Genomic DNA, 26,581 nt, shown 5'->3' with positions numbered 1-26,581 from the left:
TGTTTTATAAGATATTGGAGTATTGTGTGCAGTTCTGTTCACCTATGGTAAATACAGGAAAGATATCAATAAGGTTAGTGTGGGCACGTGGCCAAGTGGTTAAGGCATTGGAGTAGCGACCTGAAGGTTGTGAGTTCGAGCCCCAGCCGAGGCAACATGTTGTGTCCTTGAGCAAGGCACTTAATCACACAGTGCTCTGCGACGAAACCGGTGCCAAGCTGTATGGGTCCTAATGCCCTTCCCTTGGACAACATCGGTGTCGTGGAGAGGGGAGACTTGCAGCATGGGCAACTGCTGGTCTTCCATACAACCTTGCCCAGGCCTGTGCCCTGGAGAGTGAAGACTTTCCAGGCGCAGATCCATGGTCTCGCAAGACTAACGGATGCCTAAAACGAAAAATCAATAAGGTTGAAAGAGTAAATTTACAAGAATGTTGCTGGGATTTGAGATTTGAGTTATTGGGAAAGGTTGAAAAGGTTAGGACTTTATTCCCTGGAGTGTAGGAGAATGAGGGGAGATTTGATAGAGGTAACAAAATTATAAGGGTAAATATAGGCAGGGTTTTTCCACTGAGGTTGGGAGAGACTAGAACTTGAGGTCATGGATTACGGGTGAAAGGTGAAATGTTTGAGAGGAACCTGAAGAGGAACATCTTCACTCGGAGTGTGGAATGAGCAGCCAATGCAAATGGCTGATGCAGATTCAGTTTCAACACTTAAGAGAAGTTTGGATAAGAACTCGAATGTGAGGGGTGAGGAGATCTCTGGTCTGGATGCAGGTCAATGAGACTAAGCAGAGTAACATGCTAGATGGGCCAAAGGGCCTCTGTGCTTTGGTGCTCTATGACTCTATGTCTCTGTCCAAGGTGCTAAGTAAACATGGTGATTCCGCTTTCAAACATGAGGAAGACAAGAAACTGTCTGCAACAACAACGAATAAGTTGATACCTTGTGCGCTTTGCACCGTTGTCTTGGACTCCAAGGCTGCATGCATTTTGCCCACTTTAACATGAGCTATTAGTGAAGTCACTCCAACGTGGACTAACACGACCTGAAAGCAAATGGGAAACCCGTCAGACAAGCAGAAAGTCTCGCTTCTGGCGATTCGCTAAAAGAGATCATTAACCTGCAGGTTGAGTCAGTGATGAGTCAGTGGCATCAGGGTGATTTCAATCTACATATAGATTGGGTGAACCAAATTGGTAAGGGTGCTGAGGAAGAGGATTTCTTGGAATGTATGCGGGATGGTTTTCTGAACCAACATGTCGAGGAACCAACTAGAGAGCAGGCCATTCTAGACTGGGTATTGAGCAATGAGGAAGGGTTAATTACCAATCTTGTCGTGAGCGGCCCCTTGGGTAAGAGTGACCATAATATGGTGGAATTCTTTATTAAGATGGTGAGTGACATAGTTAATTCAGAAACAAAGGTTCTGAAATTAAAGAGGGGTAACTTTGAAGGTATGAGACGTGAATTAGCTAAGATAGACTGGCAAATGATACTTAAAGGGTTGACGGTGGATATGCAATGGCAAGCATTTAAAGATCGCATGAATAAACTGCACCAATTGTTCATCCCAGTTTGGCAAAAGAATAAACCAGGGAAGGTAGTGCAACTGTGGTTGACAAGGGAAATTAGGGATAGTATCAATTCTAAAGAAAAAACATACAAATTAGCCAGAAAAAGCGGCTCACCTGAGGACTGGGAGAAATTCAGAGTCCAGCAGAGGAGGACAAAGGACTTAATTAGGAAGGGGGAGAAAGATTATGAGAGAAAACTGGCAGGGAACATAAAAACTGACTGTAAAAGCTTTTATAGATATGTGAAAAGAAAAAGATTGGTTAAGACAAATGTAGGTCCCTTACAGTCAGAAACAGGAGAATTGATCATGGGGAACAAGGACATGGCAGACCAATTGAATAACTACTTTTGTTCTGTCTTCACTAAGGAGGACATAAATAATCTTCCAGAAATAGTAGGGGACAGAGGGTCCAGTGAGATGGAGGAACTGAGGGAAATACATGTTAGTAGGGAAGTGGTCTTAGGTAAATTGAAGGGATTAAAGGCAGATAAATCCCCAGGGCCAGATGGTCTGCATCCCAGAGTGCTTAAGGAAGTAGCCCAAGAAAGAGTAGATGCATTAGTGATAATTTTTCAAAACTCCTTAGATTCTGGACTAGTTCGTGAAGATTGGAGGGTGGCTAATGTAACCCCACTTTTTAAAAAAAGAGGGAGAGAGAAACCGGGGAATTATAGACCGGTTAGCCTAACGTAGGTGGTGGGGAAACTGCTGGAGTCAGTTATCAAGGATGTGATAACAGCACATTTGGAAAGCGGTGAAATGATCGGACAAAGTCAGCATGGATTTGTGAAAGGAAAATCATGTCTGACGAATCTCATAGAATTTTTTGAGGATGTAACTAATAGAGTGGATAGGGGAGAACCAGTGGATGTGGTATATTTGGATTTTCAAAAGGCTTTTGACAAGGTCCCACACGGGAGATTAGTGTGCAAACTTAAAGCACACGGTTTTGGGTGTATGATATTGATGTGGATAGAGAATTGGTTGGCAGACAGGAAGCAAAGAGTGGGAATAAACGGGACCTTTTCAGAATGGCAGACAGTGACTAGTGGGGTACCGCAAGGCTCAGTGCTGGGACCCCAGTTGTTTACAATATATATTAATGACTTAGATGAGGGAATTAAATGCAGCATCTCCAGGTTTGCGGATGACATGAAGCTGGGCGGCAGTGTTAGCTGTGAGGAGGATGCTAAGAGGATGCAGGGTGACTTGGATAGGTTAGGTGAGTGGGCAAATTCATGGCAGATGCAATTTAATGTGGATAAATGTGAGGTTATCCACTTTGGTGGCAAAAATAGAAGAACAGATTATTATCTGAATGGTGGCTGATTAGGAAAAGGGGAGGTGCAACGAGACCTGGGTGGCATTATATACCAGTCATTGAAAGTGGGCATGCAGGCAGTGAAAAAGGTGAATGGTATGCTGGCATTCCTAGCAAGAGGATTTGAGTACAGGAGCAGGGATGTACTACTGCAGTTGTAGAAGGCCTTGGTGAGACCACACCTGGAGTATTGTGTGCAGTTTTGGTCCCCTAATCTGAGGAAAGACATTCTTGCCATAGAGGGAGTACAAAGAAGGTTCACCAGATTGATTCCTGGGATGGCAGGACTTTCATATGATGAAAGACTGGATCGACTAGGCTTATACTCGCTGGAATTTAGAAGATTGAGGGGGGATCTTATTGAAACATATAAAATCCTAAAGGGATTGGATAGGCTAGATGCAGGAAGATTGTTCCCGATGTTGTGGAAGTCCAGAATGAGGGGTCACAGTTTTGAGGATAAAGGGGAAGCCTTTTAGGACCGAGATTAGGAAAAACTTCTTCATACAGAAAGTGGTGAATCTGTGGAATTCCCTGTCACAGGAAACAGTTGAGGCCAGTTCATTGGCTATATTTAAGAGGGAGTTAGATATGGCCCTTGTGGCTAAAGGGATCAGGGGGTATGGAGAGAAGGCAGGTACAGGGTTCTGAGTTGGATGATCAGCCATGATCATACTGAATGGCGGTGCAGGCTCGAAGGGCCGAATAGCCTACTCCTGCACCTATTTTCTATGTTTTCTATGTTTCTATAAGGAAGGCAAACGCAATGGCATTCATTTTGAGAGGACTAGAATATAAAAGCAAGGAAGTAATGATGAAGCTTTATAAGGCATTGGTCAGAATGCACTTGGAGTATCATGAGAAGTTTTGGGCTCCTTATCTAAGAAAGGATGTGTTGCATTGGAAAAGGTTCAGTAGATGTTCTTGAGGATGATTCTGGGAATGAAAGGGTTAAGATAGGAGGCGTCTGTACTTCCTGCAGTTTAGAAGAATGATGGGGGGGGGGAATCTCATTTGAAAGCTATCAACTATTGAAAGTCCTAGTTAGAGTGGATGTGGAGAGGATGTTTTCTGTGGTGGGTGAGTTTAGGACCAGAGGGCACAGCCTCAGGATAGAGGGGCATCTGCTTAGAACAGAGATGTGGAGAGATTTCGTTAGCCAGAGGGGAGAGAATCTACAGATGACTGCGGAAGCCAAGTCACTGAGTATATTTAAAGCAAAGGATGATAGGTTCTTGATTAGTCATCTTCATCATTATGTGCCATTTCATTTTGACGTGGGCGATCACTGTCTTATCCACCACCATGATTTTTCTGGGCAAATTTTTCTATAGAAGTAATTTGCCACTGCCTTCTTCTGGAAAGTGTCTTTACAAGATGGGTAACACCAGCCATTATCATTACTCTTCAGAGATTGTCTGCTTGTGTCAGTGAGCACATAACCAGGACTTGTGATGTGCACCGGCTGCTCGTACAACCATCCACCACCTGCGCCCATGGCTTCACGTGACCCTGATCAGGGGGCTAAGCAGGTGCTACACCTTGCCCTAGGGTGACCTTTAGTCGAGCAGAGGGAAGGAGCACCTTATACCTCCTTTGGTAAAGACGTATCTCCACCTTACTACCCAAGAAAGGGGAAAAGAAGTCAAAAGTTACAAGGAGAAGGCAGGAGACTGAGGTTGAGAAGGATAATAAATCAGCCATGTTGGAATTGTGGAGAAGACTGATGGGCCGAATGGCCTAATTCTGCTCCTAAGTCTTATGGTCTTATAAAGACACTGCTATTTTCATTTAACAGGAGACTGGTACTCTGAATGATTGTCTTACCCTACCCAACAATGAAGTATTTAATTATTTTTTTTTATTTGGAGATACAGCACGCTAACAGGCTCTTCCAGCCCAGCCAGCCAGATACACCTCAACGGTTACAGGGAGAAGGTAGGAGGATGGGCTGAGAGGGATCGTAGATCAGCCACGATCGGATGGCAGGCCTGACCCAATGGACGGAGTGGCCAATCTACCTGCATGCCCTTGGAATGTGGAAGAATGCCAGAGCACCCACAGGAAAACCACGTGGTGACAGGGAGAACGTACAATCTCCTTATAGACAGCAGTGTCGCCAGCACTGTAAAAGCGTCTGCCAAGCACTATGCTACTGTGCCACTTGGAACCTTTGTTCCTCAATGGTGGAAGATTAGTGGATTTAAAAATATTTTGCCTATAGAGGTATTTAGCCACCCCTCCCCCACCAGCAAAAAAGCATCAGCACCCCCCACCGAGCATTCAAACGTGCAGTGTAGCATCAATAACGACACAGACTTGCAGTACCCACAGACTACCCGTTCACCCGGTATTCGGCATACCACAGGCTCTCTCTCTCCCTAATAATGCTCCCGTTTCACTATGCCCCATTCCCATTTCCCTTTCTCACCTTATCTCCTTACCTGCCCATCACCTCCCTCTGGTACACCACACTTTCCCCTTTCTTCCATGTCCTCCTGTCAGATTCCCCCTTCTCCAGCCATTTATCTCCTTCATCAATCGACTTCACCTTTCACCCCCCTCCCAGTTTTACCTATCACCTACCTTGTATTTCTTCCTCCCCTCCCCCCCATCCTTTTCCTCTTCTCCTGATGAAGGGTCTCGGCCCGAAACATCGACCATTTACTCTTTTCCACAGATGCTGCCTGGCCTGCTGAGTTCCTCCAGCATCTTGTGAGTGTTGCTCAGATTTCCAGCACCTGCAGATGCTCTCTTGTTTGTGACTGAATTTGAACCTGAAGTTGTACCTTGGTGGTCCAGTTTCGTTGGGACATCTTTCCAGCTTGGGACACCGTGTGGGTCACAATCTCCCCGTCGTCTGGAATCCAGGGGCCGCAGATTCCTCCTTTTTTCTGAAATGGATAATGCTTGAAATTACAGATGGCCACATTGAACAGAAACAGCTCATTTGGGCTACGTGCTTATCTTCACAAGTTATTCAATTATTGGGCTCTAGGTCCTGGATCCAGCACGTAAGGGCCATTACAAAGAAAACACAGCAGCGCCTTTACTTGCTTAGAAATTTGCAAAATTTCAGCATATCATCTAAAACTTTGACGAACTTCTATAGATGTGCAGTGGAGAGTATATTGACTGGTTGCGCCATGACCCGGTCTACAAACACCAATGCCCTTGAAGGGAAAGCTACAAAAGTTCAAAGTAAACTTTTTTTTAATCAAAATACATATATGCCACCATATACAACCTGAGATTTGTTTTCTTGTGGGCATTCACAGTCAATCCAAGAAATGTGATAGAATCAGTGAAAGACAATATAGGACGGACGAACAATGAATGTGTAAAAAACAACAAACTATGCAAATAAAAAAGAAACATAAAGAAAAATTAATTACAAATAAATAAGCAATAAGTATTGAGAAGGACCCCCACCATCGAGGACATGGTCTCTTCTCACTGCTGCCATCAGGAAGGAGGTACAGGAGCCTCAGGACCCGCAACACCAGGTTCAGGAACAATTATTACCTCTCAACCATCTGGTTCTTGAACCAGGGGTTAACTTCACCTCTCACCCCAACACTGAACTGTTCCCATAACCTGTGGACTCACTATCAAGGACCCTTCATCTCATGTTCTCGATAATTATTGTATATTTACTTACTATTATTTTGCTTGATTTTTTTGTTGTTTCTTTGTATTTACTGTGAATACCCACTAAAAATAAATCTCAGAGTTGTATTTAGTTACATATATGTTCCTTGAGAGACAAAACTTTGAACTTTGAACTCTACAGCTCCCTGAAAGTGGCCTCACAAGTTGACAACGTGGTAAAGGAGTTTTATGGCCTCTGCTATCTACCCTGGTGGGTTCCTCCAGTACCTTAAGCGTTGTTCTTGTGCTTCCACCCCTAGGAACTCCCCACATTTAAAAAGAATTCAGTCAAATACCAGAGGGTGTGCATTAAGCTGAGAGGGGAAACTCAAAGAAGATGTGGAGGTTTACATACACAGAGAAAATAGGTGCCTGGAATATACTGGATTATTCTCCATTCCTGGCAGTATCCCAGTGAATCTCTTCTGCACCCACTCTGAACACTCAACATCCTTCATGTCACAGGGAAAACAGAACTCAATATAATACTTCAAATGAGGCTTGACCAAAGTCTTAAAAAGCTGATTGGTCACAACATAAGACATAGGGGCAGAATTGGACCATGTGGCCCATCGAGCTGTCTGCCATTCCATCATGGCTGAGTTATTATCCCTCTCAACCCCATTCTCCTGCCTTCTCCCCGTAACCTTTGACACCATGTTTAATCAAGAACCTATCAACCTCTGATTTAAATATACATGATGACTTGGCCTCACAGCTGCTTGTGGCAAAGACTTCCACAGATTCACTACCCTCTCACTAAAGAAATTCCTCCTCATCTCTATTCTGAGGTTGTGGCCTCTGGTCCTAGTCTCCCCCACTACGGGAATCATTCTCTCCACATCCACTTTATCTGGGCCTTTCAAACTTCAATAGGTTTCAATGAGACCCACTGCTCATTCTTATAAACTCCAGAGAGCATAGGCCCAGAGCCTAAAGTGCTCCTCATATGTTAACCCTGTCATTCCTGGGATAAACAACAGTACGTCTGTAGAAATTTGCTAGAGTCTTTGATGATACAACAAACCTGGTCCAAAGATAGCCCCACTGGACATCAGAATTTCTGCCTGACTGTTTCATACAGCTGCAACCTGACTTGAGACCATAAAACCTCAAGGTAGAGGAGCAGAATTAGGTCATTTGGCCCATCAAGTCAGCTCTGCCATTTCATCACGGCTGATCCATTTTCCCTCTCAGCCCCAGTCTCCTGCCTCCCCCCGTATCCCTTTATGCCTTGATTAATCAAGAATCTATGAACCTCTGCCTTAAATATACCCAATGACTTGGCCTCCACAGATGCCTGTGGAAACGAATTCTATAGATTCACCACTCTCTGGCTAAATAAATTCCTCCTCATCCTCATTCTATAAGAATGCGTCTCTATTCTGAGGCTTTGCCCTCTGGTCTTAGACATCCCCACCATAGGAAACATCCTTTCCATATCCACTCTATGGAAGCTTTTCAAAACTTGATAGGTTTCAATGAGGTCAATCTTATACTGATTCACCCCGATAATGAAGGCAGGTGCACCATCTTGTCTAACTGTGTTATCATTTTCAGTGTGTTATACCCTAAAATCCTCCAGCATCCAGACCTGGCTCGCGTGTCACTGTTGCCACTGAGAAGGAGGTACAGGAGCCTTAGGACACACACCACCAAGTTCAGGAACAGTTTTCACCTCTCAACCATCAGACCCCTGAAGCAGTGGGGATAACTTCACTAACCTCAACTCTGACTGATTCCACAATCTATGGACTCATTTCAAGGACTCTACAACCATGTTCTCAGATTATTATTGCTGGGTTTTTTTGTATTTGCACAATCTGCCTTCTTTTGCACATTGGTTGTTTGTCAGTGTGTGTTTGCGTGCAGTTTTTCATTGATTCTATTGTATTTCTTTGTTCTACACTGAATATCTGCAAGAAAATGAATCACAGGGTTGTATAGGGAGACATATACATACAGTGATGATAAATATACTTTAAACTTTGAAAATCCCTCTGTATATCAATTCTCTCAAAGGTCCCGCCATTTACTGTAAACCTTTTCCTTGCATTTGATGTCACACTAGTCCAGATTAAACGCTGTCTGCCATTTCTTAGGCCCGATTTCCAACTGATCAAGAGCCACACACAGAAAATACTTGGGGAACTCATTCGGTCAGGCAGCATCCATGGAGAGGAACAAATAGTCCACCCTTCAGGCTGGCATCCTTCATCAGGACTGAAAGGAAAGGTGGAAGAAGCCAGAATAAGAAGGTGGGGGAGGGGAAGGAGGTCAAGCTCGAAGGTGATAGGTGAAGCCAGGTGGGTGGGGAAGGGAGGCGGGATGAAGTAAGAAGCTTGGATATGATAGGTGGAAAAGGCAAAGGGCGAGAGAAGAGGTATTTGATAGGAGAGGAGAGTGGACCATGGGAGAAAGGAAAGGAGGAGGGACACCAGGACGAGGTGATAGGCAAGTGAGGAGGAGAGGTGAGAGAGATGCCAGAATGGGGAAGCATGAAGAGGGAAGAAGGAAGGAAAAAAATTACCTGAAGTTGGAGAAATCAGTGTTCATGTCATCAGGTTGGAAATGGAATATGAGGTGTTGATCCTCCAACCTGAGAATGGTTTCATTTTGGGAGTAGAGGAGCCATGGACTGACGTATCAGAATAAGAATGGGGATTGGAATAATAATGAATGGCCACCAGGAAGTCCTGCTTTTTGTGGATGGAGCAAAGGTGCTCAGCAAAGCAGTTCCCCGATCTGTGTTGGGTCTCACCAAATGACCTATATCCTGCTGTCCCCTCATCCAAATGTTGTAAACCATGAAATTATTGTTTAAAGAAAGCACACACCATGAAGGCCATTGGACAGGAGTGGATGTTTGCGTGGTAGATGCAGCAATTGTGCTCCGTCGCATGTTTCCAGTTCGAAGGACAGTCCTTTTCTTCACAGAACCGTTTGGCTTCACTCGCATTACTGTGCCAAAGAGCAGGAAACAAGACATATGTGAAACACATTGAGGTATTAGCAAGCAGAAACAAGCACTCACAAGAAAATCTGCAGATGCGGGAAATCCAGAGCAACACACACAAAATGCTGGAGGAACCCACGGGCCAGGCAGCATCTATGGAAGGGAATAAACAGTCGGTGTTTCAGGCTGAGACCCCTCATCAGGACCAGAACGGAAGGAGCCAGAAAAAGCCGTAATAAGAAGGTGGAGGGGGGATGGAAGACAAGGAAGGTGAGAGGTGAAGCCAGGTGGGTGGGGAAGGGGGGGATGAAGTAAGAAGCTGGGAGGTGATTGGTGGATTATGGGTGGAAGAAGGAGTTTCACATTAACGTATTTAAGATACCAACACTACCAAAACTGAAGTGTCATATGTGTCCAGGTTACACCAGTGCCCACCAGTTTGAGGAGATCTCCAGTGAGCCATCAGCAAAGGTGCTCCCTCCCAAAAGACAGTCATTGGTACTGCTTTATTATCATCACAGGCATGGAGATACAGTGAAAAGCTTGCCTTGCACACTGTTAATACAGATCAGGTCATTACACAGTGCATTGAGGTAGACCAAGGGGGACCCGCAGTCTGTAAGAAGCTTGTCTGTTCTCCCAGTAACTATGCAGGGTTCCTCTGGGTGCTCTGGTTTCCTCCCACAGTTCAAAGATGTACGGGTCAGGGCTAGTAAGTTGTGGACATGCTAGGTTAGTGTGGGAAGTATAAAAGACATACATAAGATAGAGTTGGGGGGTAATGTATTAGCATGGATAGAGAATTGGTTAATTAATAGAAAGCAGAGAGTTGGGATACAGGACACAGGATAAGATAGTGCAAAGTCAGCATGGTTTCCATCAGGGAATATCCTGCCTGATGAACCTGTTGGAATTCTTTGAGGAGATGACAAGTAGGATAGATAAAGGGGATGTAGTGGATGTTGTATACTTGGACTTTCAGAAAGCCTTTGACAAGGTGCCACACATGAGGCTGCTTACCAAGTTAAGAGCCCATGGTATTACAGGAAAGTTACTAGCATGGTTGGAGCATTTGCTGATTGCTAGGAGGCAGCGAGTGGGAATAAAAGGATCCCTGTCTGGTTGGCTGCCAGTGGCTGGAGGTGTTCCGCAGGGGTCGGTGTTAGGACTGCTTCTTTTCATGCTGTATATAAATGATTTAGATGATATAGAAGACTTTGTTGCCAAGTTTGCAGATGATATAAAGATTGGTGGAGGGGTTTGTAGTGTTGAGGAAACATGAGGTTGCAGAAGGACTTAGACAGATTAGGAGAATGGGCAAGAAAGTGGCAATGTTGGAAAATGCATGGTCGTGCACTTTGGTAGTAGAAATAAATGTGCAGACTATTTTCTAAATGGGGAGAAAATCCAAAAATCTGAGATGCAAAGGGACTTGGGAGTCCTTGTGCAGAACACTCTCAAAGTTAACTTGCAGGTTGAGTCAGTGGTGAGGAAGGCAAATGCCATGTTAGCATTCATCTTGAGAGGTCTAGAACACAAGAGCAAGAACGTCATGCTGATGTGATGCTTTATAAGGCACTGGTAAGGCCTCACCTTCAGTATTGTGAACAGTTTTGGGCCTCTCAACTTAGAAAAGATGTGCTGGCATTGGAGAGGGTCCAAAGGAGATTCACAAGGATGATTCCGGGAATGAAAGGATTATCATACAAGGAACATCTGATGATTCTGGGTCTGTATTCGCTGGAGTTCAGAAGGATGAGAGGGATCTCATTGAAACCTTTCGAATGTTGAAAGCCTAGACAGAATACATGCGGAAAGGAATCTAGGACAAGAGGGCACAGCCTCAGAATAGAGGGGTGCCCTTTCAAAGCAGAGATGCAGAGAAATTTCTTTAGCCAAAGGGTGGTGAATTTGTGGAATTTGTTGCCACATGCAGCTGTGGAGGCCAGGTCATTGGGTGTATTTAAGGCAGAGATTGGTAGGTTCTTGATTGGACACGGCATCAAAGGTTACGGGGAGAAGGCGTAAGAGAAAGAGAAAAAATGGATCAGCCATGATTGAATGGCAGAGCAGACTCGATGGGCCAAATGGCCCAATTCTGCTCCGATGTCTTATGGTCCTATACATGGGTGTTACTCTGGTTGGCAATCAGTAGTGAGTGGTGTGCTGTAGGGGTCGGTGCTGGGCCCACAACTGTTCACAATATACATTAATGATCTAGAAGAGGAGGATGAGTATAGTGTATCTAAGGTTGTTGATGATATTAAATTGAGTGGAAAAAAAGCAAGTTGTGCAGAAGATATGGAGAGTCTGCAGAGAGATATAGATAGGTTAAGTGAGTGGGCAAGGGTCTGGCAGATGGAATACAATGTTAGTAAATGCAAGGTCGTCCACTTTGGAAGAAAAATTGAAAGAGCAGATTATTACTTAAATAGTAAAAGACTGCTGCATGCTGTTGTGCAGACGGACTTGGGAGTGCTTGTGCACGAATCACAAAAGGTTGGTTTGCAGGTGCAGCAGGCTATCAGGAAGGCAAATGGAATGTTGGCCTTCATTGCTAGAGGGATTGAATTTAAGAGCAGGGAGGTTATGCTGCAACTGTACAGGTTACTGGTGAGGTTGCACCTTGAGTATTGCGTGCTCTTCTGGTCTCCTTATTTGAAGAAGGATATACTGACTTCGAGGCAGTGCAGAGGAGGTTCACCAGGTTGATTCCAGAGATGAGGGAGTTAGACTATGAGGAGAGGTTGCGTTGCCTGGGACTGTACACACTGGAATTCAAAAGAATCAGAGGAGATCTGAGAGAAACATAGAAAATTATGAAAGGGATAGATAAGATAAAGGTAGAAAAGTTGTTTCCACTGGTAGGTGAGACTAGAACTAGGGGACATAGTCTCACGATTCAGGGGAATAGATTTAGGACAGAGATGACGAGGAACTGCTTTACCCAGAGAGTAGTGAACCCATGGAATTCTGTGCCCAATGAAGCAGTGGAGGCTACCTCAGTAAATATACTTAAGACAAGGTTGGATAGATTTTTGCAAGTAGAAGAATTGTACTGGGTATGACTCTAAACTGCAACCGGTGATGAGGCTCTGATTGGGGACTTTCAGAGCTTTGAGGTAAGTGGAGTTACCCCTTACTCATTCATTGCTCCCAGGGCCGCTTGGACCCGGAACGATAGCACCTGCAAGGGTTCTGGCTCAGGGTACAAGCAAAGGCCAACGGCAGATCCGGCAGGTTCAGTAACTGAACTTATGATGGAGAAGGCAGATGAGCTAGGACCTCTAACGTCAACGGCTATAGTACAGGCGGATGAATATTTGGGAAGAGAAATGGCGATTTCCTTAGTTCGCCCAACGGTAAGCAAAAGCAAACCACTGATGCTAGATACTAGGTTTCCTAGAATCTATTTGCTAAGAAAACAATGGTCAAACTCACAAAATATATCACACAACAACAGCGTCAAGAGGATCTCCAGAACAATTCTGAAGATGCTTCGCTCAGTAGGGTTGCTTGTGGTCAGCAGGGGATCCCCGACTGTCATCAAGTTACTGCTCATAAAATTCAAATAACACAAAAGGAAATTATTGCCACTTGGAATGTAAGAACCCTATATCAAGCAGGAAGATTGGACAATGTGAAAAATGAAATGGAAAGACTAAAGATTAACATCATGGGAATTAGCAAAGTTCGTTGGATAGGTCCTGCAACATGTCAGAATAGAAATAAAACCCTAATTTATTCTTGTGGAACATCCCATACTAATGGAGTAGGAATTCTTATGGATGAAAACATGGCAAAAAGTGTTTTCAGACATTGGGCAATATCAGAAAGAGTGTTCCTTGTTAGATTCAGAGGACAACCATTTGATTTTGCAATTATACAGCTATATGCACCAACAAAGGATGGAACAAATGAGGATATAGATAAATTCTATGAAGAGTTTGAACAAGCAAAGAATTGATGCAAATCTCAAGATATTGTTATTGTCATGGGAGATCTAAATGCTAAAGTAGGACAAGGTGCTGATGGAAATACCATAAGAAAATTTGGACTAGGGGAAAGAAATGAAAGAGGTGAGAAATGGGTAGAATGGTGCAAGATGAATAATCAGGTCATTATGAATACCTGCTTTAAAAACCATCCAAGACACTTGTGGACCTGGAAAAGTCCAGGTAAAAACACTAGAAATCAAATTGACTTTATTACGATAAACCAAAGGTTTAGAAACACAGTGACTCAATGTATAACATATCCAGGTGCAGACTGCAATAGTGACCATAACCCAGGAGTATGTCATATAAAAGGTTCTGAACTTAAAGGGGGGTAACTTTGAAGGTATGAGACGTGAATTAGCTAAGATAGACTGGCAAATGACACTTAAAGGATTGACGGTGGATATGCAATGGCAAGCATTTAAAGGTTGCATGGATGAACTACAACAATTGTTCATCCCAGTTTGGCAAAAGAATAAATCAAGGAAGGTAGTGCACCCGTGGCTGACAAGGGAAATTAGGGATAGTATCAATTCCAAAGAAGTAGCATACAAATTAGCCAGAGAAAGTGGCTCACCTGAGGACTGGGAGAAATTCAGAGTTCAGCAGAGGAGGACAAAGGGCTTAATTAGGAAGGGGAAAAAAGATTATGAGAGAAAACTGGCAGGGAACATAAAAACGGACTGTAAAAGCTTTTATAGATATGTAAAAAGGAAAAGACTGATAAAGACAACTGTAGGTCCCCTGCAAACAGAAACAGGTGAATTGATTATGGGGAGCAAGGACATGGCAGACCAATTGAATAATTACTTTGGTTCTGTCTTCACTAAGGAGGACATAAATAATCTTCCAGAAATAGTAAGGGACAGAGGGTCCAGTGAGATGGAGGAACTGAGCGAAATACATGTTAGTAGGGAAGTGGTGTTAGGTAAATTGAAGGGATTGAAGGAAGATAAATCCCCAGGGCCAGATGGTCTGCATCCCAGAGTGCTTAAGGAAGTAGCCCAAGAAATAGTGGATGCATTAGTGATAATTTTTCAAAACTCGTTAGATTCTGGACTAGTTCCTGAGGATTGGAGGGTGGCTAATGTAACCCCACTTTTTAAAAAGGAGGGAGAGAGAAACCGGGGAATTATAGGCCAGTTAGCCTAACGTCGGTGGTGGGGAAACTGCTGGAGTCAGTTATCAAGGATGTGATAACAGCACATTTGGAAAGCGGTGAAATGATCGGACAAAGTCAGCATGGATTTGTGAAAGGAAAATCATGTCTGACGAATCTCATAGAATTTTTTGAGGATGTAACTAGTAGAGTGGATAGGGGAGAACCAGTGGATGTGGTATATTTGGATTTTCAAAAGGCTTTTGATAAGGTCCCACACAGGAGATTAGTGTGCAAACTTAAAGCACACGGTATTGGGGGTAAGGTATTGGTGTGGGTGGAGAATTGGTTAGCAGACAGGAAGCAAAGAGTGGGAATAAACGGGACCTTTTCAGAATGGCAGACAGTGACTAGTGGGGTACCGCAAGGCTCAGTGCTGGGACCCCAGTTGTTTACAATATATATTAATGACTTGGATGAGGGAATTAAATGCAGCATCTCCAAGTTTGCGGATGACACGAAGCTGGGTGGCAGTGTTAGCAGTGAGGAGGATGCTAAGAGGATGCAGGGTGACTTGGATAGGTTGGGTGAGTGGGCAAACTCATGGCAGATGCAATTTAATGTGGATAAATGTGAAGTTATCCACTTTGGTGGCAAAAATAGGAAAACAGATTATTATCTGAATGGTGGCCGATTAGGAAAAGGGGAGGTGCACGAGACCTGGGTGTCATTATACACCAGTCATTGAAAGTGGGCATGCAGGTACAGCAGGCGGTGAAAAAGGCGAACAGTATGCTGGCATTTATAGCGAGAGGATTCGAGTACAGGAGCAGGGAGGTACTACTGCAGTTGTACAAGGCCTTGGTGAGACCACACCTGGAGTATTGTGTGCAGTTTTGGTCCCCTAATCTGAGGAAAGACATCTTTGCCATAGAGGGAGTACAAAGAAGGTTCACCAGATTGATTCCTGGGATGGCAGGACTTTCATATGAAGAAAGACTGGATGAACTGGGCTTGTACTCGTTGGAATTTAGAAGATTGAGGGGGGATCTGATTGAAACGTATAAGATCCTAAAGGGATTGGACAGGCTAGATGCGGGAAGATTGTTCCCGATGTTGGGGAGGTCCAGAACGAGGGGTCACAGTTTGAGGATAGAGGGGAAGCCTTTTAGGACCAAGATTAGGAAAAACTTCTTCACACAGAGAGTGGTGAATCTGTGGAATTCTCTGCCACAGCAAACTGTTGAGGCCAGTTCATTAGCTACGTTTAAAAGGAAGTTAGATATGGCCCTTGTGGCTACAGGGGTCAGGGGGTATGGAGGGAAGGCTGGGTTCTGAGTTGGATGATCAGCCATGATCATAATAAATGGCGGCGCAGGCTCGAAGGGCCGAATGGCCTACTCCTGCACCTATTTTCTATGTTTCTATGTTTCTAAAAGTAAAACTTAAAAAACTAAAGAAGCAAAAGCCTGAACAATCCCTTGACTACTTGCAATTAATTAAAGAAGAAAACTTAAAACAAAAATTTACAATTGAAGTAAGGAATAGATACCAAAGTCGAGAAATAGAATCTGTTGAAGATGATAGCAATCATGTAGAAATGAAATTTAACTCTCTAAAGGATGCCTTGGTAGAATCAGCAAAGTCAGTGATTCCTAAAAAAGAAAAAAAGCACAAAGAATAAATGGATGACAGATGAAATCAAAAATCTAATGGAAGAAAGGAGACAGAAGAAAGCAAATCCTATAGGATATAAGTCCTTAGATAAAAATGTTAAAAGCTTATGTCAAAAAGCCAAAGAAGAATGGTCAAACCAAGAATGTGAGCAAATAGAAAGAATCCCTATTACTGATCCAAAAAGGTTAGATTAGATTAGATTATGAGGACACGCAGTCCTCTTTTATTGTCATTTAGTAATGCATGCATTAAGAAATGATACAATGTTCCTCCAGGGTGATATCACAGAAACACAAGACAGACCAAGAATGAAAAACTGACAAAAACCACATAAATATGACATATAGTTACAACAGTGTAAGCAATACCGTAATTTGTTAGAGAACAGACCATGGGCACAGTAAAAGAAAAAGTCTCAAAGTCTCTCGAAAGTCCCATTATCTCACGCAGACGGTAGAAGGAAGAAAACTGTCTGCCATGAGCTTCCAGCACCACAAACTTGCCGATGCAGCATCCTGGAAGCACCCGACCACAGTCCGACTCCGAGTCCGTCCGAAAACTGAGCCTCTGACCAGCCCTCCGACACCGAGCACCGAGCACCATCTCTGCTGAGCGCGTCAACCCCAGTCCCAGCCGCCAGCAACAGGCAAAGCCGAGGATTTGGGGCCTTCCCTTCCAGAGATTCTTGATCACACAGTAGCAGCGGCAGTGAACCGGGCATTTCAGAAGTTTCTCCAGATGTTACTCCGTGCTTCTCACGTCTGTCTCCATCAAATCAGAATTGTGCACGGCCCCTACTTACAAATACTGATATCATTCACTGGAGAGGCAGCGCGCGCTGCGTCGCGTCGCGTCGCCATCTTCTCCTCCCTCCTTGTTACAATCAACAAATCAAGAATATCACTGGTAAAAAACTCCTCTGTTCTTCAGGCGGATGTTTGAAAGCAAAGGATGGTACCATTATTGTGGAAAAAGATGAGATTATGTACAGGTGGACTGAGTATATTCAGGAATTGTTTGAAGACGATCAAGGCGAAAAACCAGAAATTAAGAAAAATATTGAAGGTCCAAGTATTTTAAAATCTGAAGTTCATAATGCAACTTCGTAAATAAGATGAAGAAAGGAAAGGCAGCAGGCCCTGATGAATTAGTAATAGAACAAATTATCGCCCTTGAAGATTATGGAATTCAAAAACTTACTGATTTAATCAATGACATTTATGAGACTGGAATAATACCAGAAGAGATGAAAAATCAGTATTCATCACTCTTCCTAAGAAACCTGGAGCAATAGAATGTGAATTACATGGGACCATAAGTTTAATGAGTCATATCACCAAGGTACTTCTAAGAATTTTGGTGACAAGAGCTAAAAGTAAGATACAAGCTGAAATAGGTAAAGAACAATGTGGTTTTGTGAAAGACAAAGGTACAAGAAACGCGATATTGATGTTTAGGATACTATCAGAATGAACTATTCAAGTTCAAAAAGATTTGTTTGTTTGTTTTATCAACTACACAAACGCACAAACACTATGCATTTGATATGGTGAAGCACAATAAGTTATTTGAAATATTACAGAAAACTCTAGATCTACATTCAAAAGACATCTGCTAATCAGAAATCTGTACTGGGAACAAACTGCCGCTGTAAGAATAGATGGAGAAGTGAGTCACTTTACAAAATCAAGAGAGGCGTTAGACAAGGGTGTGTTTTCTCCCCTGATTTATTTAATGTGTACAGTGAAACTATTACAAATAATAAGAGACATCTTGGGAATCAAAGTTGACAGTGAAAACATCAATAATTTCAGGTATGCAGATGACACTGTATTAATTGCAAGTATGGAGGAAGAACTACATAACTTAATCGATATAATTGTTGAAGAAAGTGCAAAAATGGGTCTATCTATCAATTGCAAAAAGACAGAGTGTATGGTGATATCCAAAAAGAAGGAGAATCCTATCTGCAGGCTGAGAATAAATGGGGAAGACATAAAACAATTACAGAGCTTTTGCTACTTAGGAAGCTGGGTGACATCAGATGGCAGGTGCGACATGGGCATCAAAAGAAGAATCGGGATGGCAAAAGACAACTTTACGAGAATGAAGAGTATACTGACCAATACTAAACTAGGCATGACAACCCACCTCAGAGTACTGAAATGTTACGTTTATCCAGTTGTTACATGGCTCAGAATGTTGGATAATATCTAGTAACATGAGGAAACGAATTGTAGCAGCAGAGATGTGGTTTTTGAGGAGGATGCAAAGAATATCATGGATGAAACGAATATCTAAAAAAGATGTCACGAACAGAGCAAACACAAAAAGAGAAATAATGTATGAGATCATGAAAAGGCAACGTAACTTCATTGGACATGTGATTAGGAAAGAGGAGTTAGAATGCACGGTAATTATGGGAAAGATTGAAGGGAAGAAGGCAAGAGGAAGACAAAGACAATTGATGTTGGAGACGGCAGCCAGAGAACTGGAAATGAGTACCAATGAATTGATCCACTTGACCCGAAACAGGAGTGTGTGGGCCATGGCAGTCAAAGCTCAAACTGGGCATGGCACCTGATGATGATGATGAGAAGAATTAAGGGTTATGGGAAAAAGGCAGGTAGCTGGAGATGAGTCCATGATCTTATGGAATGGCGGAGCAGGCTTGATGGGCTGGATGGCCGACTCCTGCTCCTATTTCTCATGTTCTTATGTTCTTATGTAAGCATGACGACACTTGCAGGCTGGCTCCAGCTCGTCTTCAGACTGTTGGTCGTTGACACAAACGATGTATTTCACTGCATGTTTCAATGTACTGTACATGTGACAGATAAAGATGATCCAATCAAATCTAATCTAATCAAATAAAATCAATGACAATGCAAAAGCTACTAAAAACGAGCTAGACAAATTGGGTGGCGTGGTTAGCGTAACACTTCACAGTACCAGCTGTTAGATTAGGGCTCAATTTCCACTGCTGTCTGTAAGGAGTTTGAACGTGCTCCCTGTGACCAAGTGAGTTTCCTCCCATCAGCTAGGGTTAGTAAAATTGTGGGCATGCCTTCTTCTTGCAAAAAGAATGGTTACCCTCGCGGGCTGTCCCCAGCACATCCTTGATGGAACTGATGTATCTTTCAATGTACATGTGACAAATAAAGTTACTCTAATTTAATCTAATTAAAATTTTTTTTAAAATACAGAATAAATGTACTGAAAAGGGGCTGGCAGATAAACAATAAAGTCTACCGTCATAATGAGGTAGATTATGAGGCCAAGAGTTCATCTCATCATAAAAGAGGTCCATTTATGAGTCTAATAACAGCGGGGTAGAAGTTGTCTTTGAGCCTGGTGGTACGTGCTTTCAGGCTTTTGTATCTTCTGCCCAAAGGGAGACGGGAGAAGAGAGAATGTCCGAGGGGGTGGGGTATTTGATTATGCTGGCTGCTTTACTGAGGCAGTGAGGAAAGGCTGGCTTCCATGATGTGCTGAGCTATGCCCACAACTCCCCACAGTTTCGTACAGTCATTGGAATTAGACCATATGACCAAGGAGCAAAGTTACACCATTCAGCCCATTGAATCTATTCCACCATTCCATCATGGCTGATTTATTATCCCCCTCAACCCCAGTCTTCTGACTTCTCCCGGTAACCTTTGACTCCCTGACTAATCAGGAACCTATCAACCGCTGCCTTAAGTATACCCAATGACTTGGCCTCCACAGTCACAGTGGAGTGTGTGGCAATGAATTCCACAGATTCACCACCCTCTAGCTGAATAAATTCCTCCTCATTTGTGTTCTGAATGGGCGTCCCTCTATTCTAAGGCTATGGCCTCTGGTCCTAGACTTCCCCCACTATAGGAAACATCCTCTCCACATCCACTCTTCCCAGGCCTTTCAATGTTCAGTAAGTTTCAATGAGATCCTCCCTCATTCTCCTAAAATCCAACACGTACAGGCCCAGGCAGCTTGACGACTCATGACCTGTGAATGCCCGAGTTGTCCGTGCCCAGGAGCAGGCAGAGGAGGGGGTCTCATGCCCTCTGTGCCACAGCAATGTTGTACTTAAAAGCATTTATATAGCTGATATTCTGAAGTGACGGGGTTGAACAGGGCATCTCAATGATCAGTCAATTGTCTTTTTCCTTTATAACAAAAACTCACTCGTTTTGAAAATCTACAACAAAACCAATATACTAAATAGGTCTGCTGAATACATTCTCTGTACAGAAATGACCTGCACAACAGCATTTCAGAACATTTAATGCATTTGTGAATTACCATAGTGAAAAACCACATTCAAATCAATCTTGTCCTGAAAAAAGTCATGCCAGACTTGAAAAAGTAACAAGTAACCTGGCTTCTAATCTAGGGAGTCTCGGACCAGAGTGCACAGCCTCAGAATAGAGGGAAGTGCTTCTAGAACAGAGATGAGGAGGAATTTCTTTTGGCAGAGGGTAGTGAATCTGTGAAATTCATTGCCACGGGCAGCCTAGTGGAGGCCTAGTCATTGGGCATATTTAAAGCAGAGGTTGATAGATTCGTGATTAGTTAGGGTGTAGAAGGTTACAGGGAGAAGGCAGGATATTGGGGATTGAGAGGGATAATAAGTCAGCCATGATAAAATGGTGTAGCAGACTTGATAGCCTGAATGGTATGATTCTGCTTCTATATCCTATAGTCTAATCTCAACACTTGCTTTCACATAATTTATAAGTATCCATTTTGAACAGATATGCAGAACCAATTTCAACTGGGGACTAGCCCCCTCCTACCACTGAGGACATCTTTGAAAGGCAAAGCCTCAGGAAGGTGGATCCAACATGAGGGGCCCCACCATCTGGGACATACCCTCTTCTTTTTCCAGTATTTTTATTAAATTTATTAAATTTCATATACATAAATACAGAATTCATAAAGATACTTATTATAAATCAAAATAAGCTTGCCCATAATGCACTATATATGAATCACACATACAATCGCGGTATCCCATATTTATAAGCAATCTAATAAAATAAATTGAATTATGAAATACAATAATAAGACATACCCTCTTCTCATTGTTACCATCGGGGGGAGCTACAAGAGTCTGAAGACACACACTCAACTTCTTAGCAACAGCTTCTTCCACTCTGCCATCTGATTTCTGAATGGTCCATGAACCCAACAACACTTCCTCACTTTTAACTTTCTTTTTGCACTACTTACTTAGTGCAAGAGTAACAGGTACACAGAGAGGGGAGAGATCTGGACAACGTGCAGTTTAAATCAGCACCATGGTCAGCAGAGACAGGATGGGCCCAAGGGCCAGTTTCAATGCTGTATACCCACCTGTACTCCAGGATCCCATTTGCGACAGCCACGCGGTAGAAATCATCGGAAGCGCTGACGCTGTAGGTGACATTAAACTCCTCACCGCTCCGCACTTTCTCTGGAGGTCGGTCCACCCAGCTCATCTCCAGCCCTGGAGGAAGAACAGCGGAGAGCACTGTGGTATTAGCGGCGACGGCGCCAGTGGGAGTTGGAGACAGGACAGCACTGAAAACTGCAGGCATGGGCCATGCCTCCAGACGGCGGCATCCATCACTGAGGACCCTCACTATCTGGAACACGCCCTCTTCTCATTAATGCAATCATGAATAAGGCAGGCCAGCATCTGTACTTTGTTAAGAGTTTGAGGAGATTTGGTAAACCACCAAGGACACTCACAAATCTCCACAGACATACCATGGATTCTGACTAATTACATCACAGTCTGGTACGGAGGCTCCAGTGAACATGATTATGAGGGGATGCAAAGGATTGTAGGTTCAGCCACCTCCAGCATCAGGGACATCTTCAAGAGGTGGTTCCTCAAAAAGGCAGCGTCGATCATGAAAGACCCTCACCATCTCTCATTCCAATCATCAGGGAGGAGGTACAGGAACCTGGAGACACCCACTCAACGATTCAGGAACAGTTACTTCCCCTCCATCATCGGATATCTGAATGGACAATGAACCCACGAAAACCACCTCATTGTCCCTCTTTTGCACTATCGTAGCCCTGAATAGTTTTTTTTAATGTCTTGTACTGTACAGATGCCACAAAACAAAAAACTTTACGAGAATAAATCCAATTCTGATTTTGTAGCCATTGCCCCAGTTGTAATTTCCCTCCCCCTGTGCAAATTTCCTCTCAGCTTTCACCAGGCCCCTCTCCCAGTCACCTATTGACTCTGTCAGACTGCAGGACTCTATCAGCACAGACATCCCCTCCAGGACAGGAGAGATCTGCTGAAGTTTACTGGCAGATCTCCACGGTCATCTCCAAACAGCCCAGACAACCTCCAATAATATTCCATGCCTGACAGAATCAGGTTTAATATCACTGGTGCATTTCATGAAATTTGTTGTTCACTGCAGCAGTACCCTGCAGTACATAATAGTAAAAAAACTATAAATTACAATAAGAAATATAGGCACACGAACAAAAATTAATTGAACTAAGTAGTGCAAAAAGAGAGCAAAAACAAATGAAGAAAAAAAGTAGCGTTTGTGGGTTCATTGTCCATTCAGAAATCTGACGGTGGAGAGGAAGAAACTGTTTCTGAAATGTAGAGTGTGCCCCTTCAGGCTTCTGTAGCTCCTCCATGATGGTAGCAATGAGAAGACAGCATGTCCTGGGTGATGGTAGTCTATAATGGTAGATGCCGTCTTTTCAAGACATCGTCTTTTGAAGGTGTTCTGGATGCTGAGGAGGCTCGTGCCCATGATGGGGCTGGCTGTTTACAATTTTTTGCATCTTTTTTGTGCTTGAAGGGCTCTTAAATGTCCCTAATGTACCTGCAGCATGCTGCACATGCTCACCACTCTCTATGTGAAAAAACACCTCTGTTCTTTCTTCCAATTAACTTAAAATTGTGTCGCCTTGTATTAGCAATTTCTACCCTGGGAAAAAGTCTCTGGCTATCTACTTTTAAGCCTCTTATCATCTTGTACACTTTATCAAGTCACTCCTCATCCTCCTTCCCTCTCTAATCCAGGCAGCAGTCTGGTAAATCTCCTCTGTATCCTCTCTAAAGACTCTACTCCTTCTTACAATTAGGCAACCGGAAATGAACATGATACTCCAACTGTTGTGTGAAAAGAGAAGCTTTACACTGTATCTTTGCACACGGTGTCAATAAGACTGAAAGAGTACAGAGAAAATATATGAGGATGCTCCTGGGACTTGAGGACCTGAATTAAAGGGAGATGTTAAATAGACCTGGACTTTATTCTCTGGAGCGTATTGTAGAAGAAAGGGGGGAGATTTGATAAAGATACACGAATTAGATGGGGTAAATGCTAGCAGATGTTTTCCCTCTGAGGCTGGGTGAGACAGGAACAGAGGTCATAGTTTAAGTGTGAAAGATGAAATTTTTAAGCAGGAACCTGAGTGGGAACTTCTTCACTCAGAGGGTGATGAGAGGGTGGAACCAGCTGCCAGCGGAGGTGGTGGATGGTGGTTTGATTTCTATATTTAAGAGAAGTTTGGGTAAGTAGATAGATGGGAATGAGTCAAAATCAACATGGTTTCTGTAAAGGGAAATCTTGCCTGACAATTCTGTTAGAGTTCTTCGAGAACCAACAAGCAGGGTGAACAAAGGAGGGGCAGTCTTAGTTACTTAGATTTTCAGAAGGCATTTGATAAGGTGCCACACATGAGGCTGCTTAACAAGATAAAATTCTTTGGCATTGCAGGAAAGATACTAGCATGGATAGAGGAATAGTTGACAGGCAGGAGGCAGCGAGTGGGAATCAAAGGGGCCTTTTCTGGTTGGCTGCCAGTGACTAGTGGTGTTCCTCAGGGGTCAGTATTGGGACTGCTACTTTCCACATTGTTTGTCAATGATTTGGATAATGGAATTGGTGGCTTTGTGGCAAAGTTTGAAGATGGTACAAAGATAGGTGGAGTGGTAGTTCATGCTGAGGAAGCAATGTGATTGCAGCAGGACTTTGACAAATTGGAAGAATGAGCAAAGAAGTGACAGATGTTATGCAGTGTTGGGAAATGTATGATAATGCATTTTGGTAAAAGGAACAATAGTGTGGATGAATATCTAAAAGGTGGAGAAGGTTCAAGCATCAGAGGTGTAGAGGGACTTGGGAGTCCTCGTGGAAGTCTCCCAGAGGTTAATTTACAGGTTGAGTCTGTGGTAAAGAAGGCAAATGCAATATTGGCATTTATTCCATGGGGAATAGAATATAAAAACAAGGAGATAATGCAAAGGCTTTATTAGACACTAGTCAGGCCGCACTAGTCAACCGTTTTGAGCCCCATATCTCTGAAAGGATGTGTTGTCATTGGAAACAGTCCAGAGGAGGTTCATGAGGATGATTCTGAGAATGAAGGGGTTAACATATGAGGAGCACTTGGCATCTTTAGGCCTGTACTCAATGGAATTTGGAAGAATGCAGGGGGATCTTATTGAAACCTACCAAATGTCGAAAGGACCAGATAGGGTGGATGTGAAGAGGATGTTTCCTATGGTGGGGGTATCCAGAACCAGGGGGCACAGCCTCATAATTGAGGGGCATCATCTTAGAACAGAGGTAAGGAGGAATTTTTTTAGCCAGAGAGTAGTGAATCTGTGGAATGCACTGCCACAGACTGCGGTGGAGGCCAAGACCGTTTAAGGTGGAAGTTGATAGTTTCTTGATTGGTCTGGGCATCAAAGGTAATGGTGAGAAGTTAGCTGTATGGGGTTCAGTGGGATCTGGGATCAACCATGATGGAATGGCGGAGCAGAATTGATGGGCTGAATGGCCTAACTCTGCTCCTATGTCTTATGGACTTATGATCTTAAGTGGAATGGAGAACTATGTTCCAAATGCAGGTCAATGGGACTAGATAGAATAACAAAGAGTTCAGTACGGATTAGATGGGTCAAAGGGCCTGTTTCTGTACTGTAGTGCTCTATGACTCTACAAGACCATAACAAACCATTTCCCTGTTATTTCCAGATGGCAGTGCCATACCAGCGCAGTCGATCATGTTGTGTTCATCCGGCTGTTCCATGGGCCAGCAGTCGTATTCAGTATTGTCCAGGTCATGCCAGCTCTGAGCAACCTGTGGAGAGAGATTACAACCAGACCTATCACACCAGCGAGAACCTCAGCAACAGACAGGAGACAAACTGTTGTTTAGTGATGTCTGTGCGCACAACGGAAGCAGGCCTCATAAACCAGCCTCCCCTTCGTGGACTCTTGCCGCCTCTTTAAACAATAGGCTCACTATGCCCAGATCCATGTTTAACATAATGAACTCCACTTGTCAGATCCTTGCATCACAGTTTGGTTTGGCAGCTGCTCTGCCCGTGACCACAAAAACTGCAGAGAGTTAGAACAAAGAACGTGAAACATTACAGCACAGTGCAGTCTTTTCAGTCCACGATGTTGTGCTGACCTTTTAACCTACTTCAAGATCAATCTAACCTTGCCCTCCATCTTTCCATCATCCACGTGCCGATTTAAGAGGTTCTTAAATGCCCCTCATGTAGCTGCCTCTACCACCACCCCTGGTGGACACAGCTCAGCCCATCACAGACAGCAGCCTCCACTCTATGGACTCTGTCTACACTTACTGCTGCCTTGGTAAAGCAGCTGGCATCACCAAAAACCCCACCCACCCCACGTATTCTCTGTTCCCTGCTCCCCCATTGGGCAGAAGGCACATAAACCTGAAAATGCATACTACCAGGCTCAAGGACTGCGTTTACCCCGCTGTATAAGACAATTGAACAGTTCCAGAATACAGTAAGATGGACACTGGACCTCACAATCTACCTCGTTATAATCTTACACCTTAGTGTCTGTCAGCACTGCACGTTCTCACAGCTGTTCTCTTTATTCTGCATTGTTCTACCTCAATGCCATCTGTAGGGATTCAAGATTATTTCATGTCATTTCCAGTACACAAGTGTAACTCATCATCATGGTTATGTGCTGTGTTGTATGACGTGGGTGATCATGGCCTTTCCACGACCATGGCAAATTTTTCTACAGAAGTGGTTTGCCATTGTCTTCTTCTGGGCAGTGTCTTTACAAGACGGGTGACCCCATCCATTATCATTGTCTGCCTGGCGTCAGTGGTCACATATCCAGGACTTGTGATCTGCAGCATCTGCTCGTACGACCATCCACCACTTGCTCTCGTGACTTCGCGTGACCCTGACCGGGGGTTTGTAGGGTTGGGGGGTGGGGACTTGCCCAAGGACAAATGTAAAGGAGAACAAAATAATTATTACTCCAGATCCAATCCAACTC

At 43.6% G+C, this 26,581-nt stretch overlaps 1 protein-coding gene across 1 annotated transcript in view; it reads right to left on the bottom strand.

Annotated features, from left to right (window-relative positions):
• The window catches only part of LOC134354546 (atrial natriuretic peptide receptor 2-like), an 80,226-nt gene extending 54,661 nt beyond the window's left edge, over nt 1–25,565 (bottom strand). Inside the window, exons 1-7 of the mRNA XM_063063464.1 lie at nt 25,551–25,565; nt 25,295–25,385; nt 21,624–21,756; nt 16,825–16,842; nt 9,391–9,505; nt 5,692–5,796; nt 948–1,050 (exon numbers count right to left, since the gene is read on the bottom strand). Of these exons, the coding sequence (XP_062919534.1) occupies nt 948–1,050; nt 5,692–5,796; nt 9,391–9,505; nt 16,825–16,842; nt 21,624–21,756; nt 25,295–25,385; nt 25,551–25,565 (580 nt within the window). The remainder of the gene's footprint in view (nt 1–947; nt 1,051–5,691; nt 5,797–9,390; nt 9,506–16,824; nt 16,843–21,623; nt 21,757–25,294; nt 25,386–25,550) is intronic.
• Nucleotides 25,566–26,581: the final 1,016 nt, after the last annotated feature.

This window comes from Mobula hypostoma, chromosome 12 (genome assembly GCF_963921235.1).
Source record: "Mobula hypostoma chromosome 12, sMobHyp1.1, whole genome shotgun sequence".
NCBI lineage: Eukaryota > Metazoa > Chordata > Chondrichthyes > Myliobatiformes > Myliobatidae > Mobula > Mobula hypostoma.
Note: the sequence above shows the minus strand (reverse complement) of the source record. Positions and strands in the feature narration are given on the sequence as shown.